We start from the raw sequence: 2,907 nt of genomic DNA, 5'->3' as shown, positions 1-2,907 counted from the left end.
AGTGCAGTGGCGTACGTACCAGGAGATCGATTCCCATCCCAATTCGGTGCACGGACTGATCGGGACCGGCCGGGCGGGGCTCGCGTCGGGTCGGGGTCGGTTCGACCGGCCGGCCGCAGTCGTGCAGGCACGGCAACCCGATCGGCGAGCTGATCCTCCTCCGGGATTACCATTCCCGCAGAATCGGAAGGAAATACTACTATTTCCACGAGAAAAGATTCGGAAGAAAAATCCTCCGTCTTTTCAACTGAAATGACCGCCGCAGAAAGAAAACTGAAATGAGGTTGCGATAATGTCTTGTGAGTCAAGCACGTCACGGTTCGCAACAGATAAATGGCGGGGATCGTGCTGAGCCGCTTATGTTCGGTACGCTGCGTTGAATTCCCTTTCGCACTCAGCTTTTTTTGATTTGGATCGGTCGGGGCCGTCAGCCAGCCAATCAGCTTCGCCAATCGCGCCCGATGATTTTCCACTGTCCCGTGACAGTGAGATCGGTCACTCGATATTGTACCATCATCTCCGGTGCAATGCACGTACAAATGCGTCCACCGGGTTTTGGATCGGCCGGCCCAAATAATTGGCCTCAGGAACCATGCACGCATTATTGGACGCCACAAACCGAACCAGAGCGGGGAATTATTGGGCGCCCACGATCGAACCGCATCGCATGTGGGGTGTCCCCTACCCAAGCGCGGGGAATTATCGGACGTCCGTCGCGCGGATCCGACGGCGGTGGGCTGGCGAACACGGGTCGCGGTGCACCACCCGAACGAGATGGGATGGATAGGGAGGTGACACCAGCAGCCCCGGCCCGGCTATAAATGCGCCCACCCCGTCTCCCCCTCCCTCACTGTATCCATCCCACCACACCAGCACCACAGCCGCTCAGACCGAACCGCCCCTGAAAGAAGGCGCAAATTGCAGACGGGTCCACGGATCGATCCCCAATCCTCCAGGCCGCCGCGATGGGCATCTCCAGCATGCCGGCGCCCAAGGAGAGCCTCCTGATCTACCTGCTCTACCACGCCGTCGTCTCGATCGCCGCCCTGGCGGGCCTCCTCCGCGCCGCGCTCGTCTTCCTCGGCCTGCCCGCGCCGCCGTCGCTGCTGGCCGGGGAGGACGCCGACGGCGCCGACCAGCTCACGGCGGCCACCCCGGCGGCCCCCAGCCTGGCCGAGAGGTTCAGGAGCAGGTTCCGCCCCGCGCGCTTCGGCCGGAGGCGGGGCGCGGCGGCGGTGCCTGACTGCCGCGTCTGCCTGGTGCGGTTCGAGGCGGACGCCGTGGTGAACCGCCTGCCCTGTGGCCACCTCTTCCACCGCGCCTGCCTCGAGACCTGGCTGGACTACGACCACGCCACCTGCCCGCTCTGCCGCTCCCGCCTCCTCCCGGCCGCCGCGGCCGCCGACGAGTCGTGGTCGCCGCCGGCCCCCACCCTGACGGCCTGGATTTAGGCACGAGTGAAGCGAAGAGAAGAGAAGAGAGAGATTCGCCCCGTCGCGTCGCCCCCGGCTATGTGCTAGCTCCGTGTGTGGCCTCTCCGTGTGCGCGTAGGAATTTAGATGGATCCTAGCAGAGGGCTCTGCTCCTCGCCTTTCGCATTTGCCTTTTGGTTTCGTTTTCTGTACGCCTCGTGCCATCGCTGTACCGTGTAAATATTTTTCAGCAGAGAGCGCTCCTACGGGTGTAGCGCTTTGTGTGATGAGAAATTTGTGTACGGCCTTCGGCTTTTTTTACGAGAAACGGAAAATTGATGGAACAAGGATGTGTTGTGAACACCAGAGGGGCCTCTGTGTTCTTGCCTCTTGGATGCCCCTAACTTCTCTCTCCAGATATTTATGGAAAAATCACTACTAAAGTTTCCTTATTTTACTCTTTCCGTGCACACCGTTGTATTACCAATTTCAGGAACTGGTAGCTGATCTTAACAAGAAACCATTGCGAATCGTTGCAGGTGTTTATTAATAAAGCAGATCAAGAAACCAGTGCTATTCGGGTATTTTGTACCTGTTGTTAAACCAGATGAAGAAACCAGTGCCATTCGGGTACTTTGTAGTAGCGTTTGTTAAACCAGATCAAGAAACCAATACTCTACCAATTTTTACAAAGTGTTCATTAAACCAGATCAAGGAACCACTGTAGCAATCTCTTCCGGTGTTTATTAAGCAAATCAAGAAACCAATACTATTCGGGTAATTTCTAGCGTTTATTAAATTAAACCGGATCAAGAAACCACCACCACTATTTGGGTAATTTCTCCCAGGCTCCAAACAAACGGCAAGGGAATCCTGCACTAATCAGGAGTACTATAAAACCAGTGGGGTTGTTGGTTGAGTGATCGATTATTTTTGGGGGGTGGCGTTGCAGGTATCCCCGGAGCAATTAGGCAGGGGAGACAAGGCGCTGAAAGGCACGGCAACGGCAGCGGATTGTTTATGCGGGCGGGGGCGGGGGCGGGTCACATGGATTACGGATACGTGCTTATCAACGTGGCCCCACTTGGCTGCGTCCGCATCGCCGATGGCACATGCCGCCAATCTTGGGCGTCCCTCCATCGGCTCCTTGTCGTCACGGCCAAGGTCCCTTTTTGTTATGCTTTTTTGCCCCTTGCGCTGCAACCCCATCCATGTTAACTTTTTTTTTATGGAATCCTTTTTTAAAAGATAAAATCCATGTTAACTTCTGTACCATCCTCAAAAGTCATTTTTCTCTAAGTTTTTGTTGTTTGCGAAATTAAGCACTAGCTTAGCTAGTCTATCCCCATAACTTTTTTTTTAAAATTATAGCATTGCAACCCTGAATACTCCCTCCGTTTCAGTTTACAAGGCGTGCGCGTACCCCTAGGTTGTCAATTTTATCACCGTAATATAAACTATATAACGAAATAATCATTTGAAAATAGAACATCTT

General features: G+C 54.6%; 1 protein-coding gene across 1 annotated transcript; it reads left to right on the top strand.

Moving 5' to 3' along the window:
- Nucleotides 1-836: 836 nt before the first annotated feature.
- On the top strand, nucleotides 837-1,775 carry LOC123112312 (probable E3 ubiquitin-protein ligase XERICO). Its single transcript, XM_044533265.1, has one exon. The coding sequence runs from the start codon at nucleotides 966-968 to the stop codon at nucleotides 1,449-1,451; it is 486 nt and encodes a 161-aa protein (XP_044389200.1). The 5' UTR covers nucleotides 837-965; the 3' UTR covers nucleotides 1,452-1,775.
- The last annotated feature ends 1,132 nt before the right edge of the window (nucleotides 1,776-2,907 follow it).

This window comes from Triticum aestivum, chromosome 5B (assembly GCF_018294505.1).
Source record: "Triticum aestivum cultivar Chinese Spring chromosome 5B, IWGSC CS RefSeq v2.1, whole genome shotgun sequence".
NCBI classification, from domain to species: domain Eukaryota; kingdom Viridiplantae; phylum Streptophyta; class Magnoliopsida; order Poales; family Poaceae; genus Triticum; species Triticum aestivum.
Note: the sequence above shows the minus strand (reverse complement) of the source record. Positions and strands in the feature narration are given on the sequence as shown.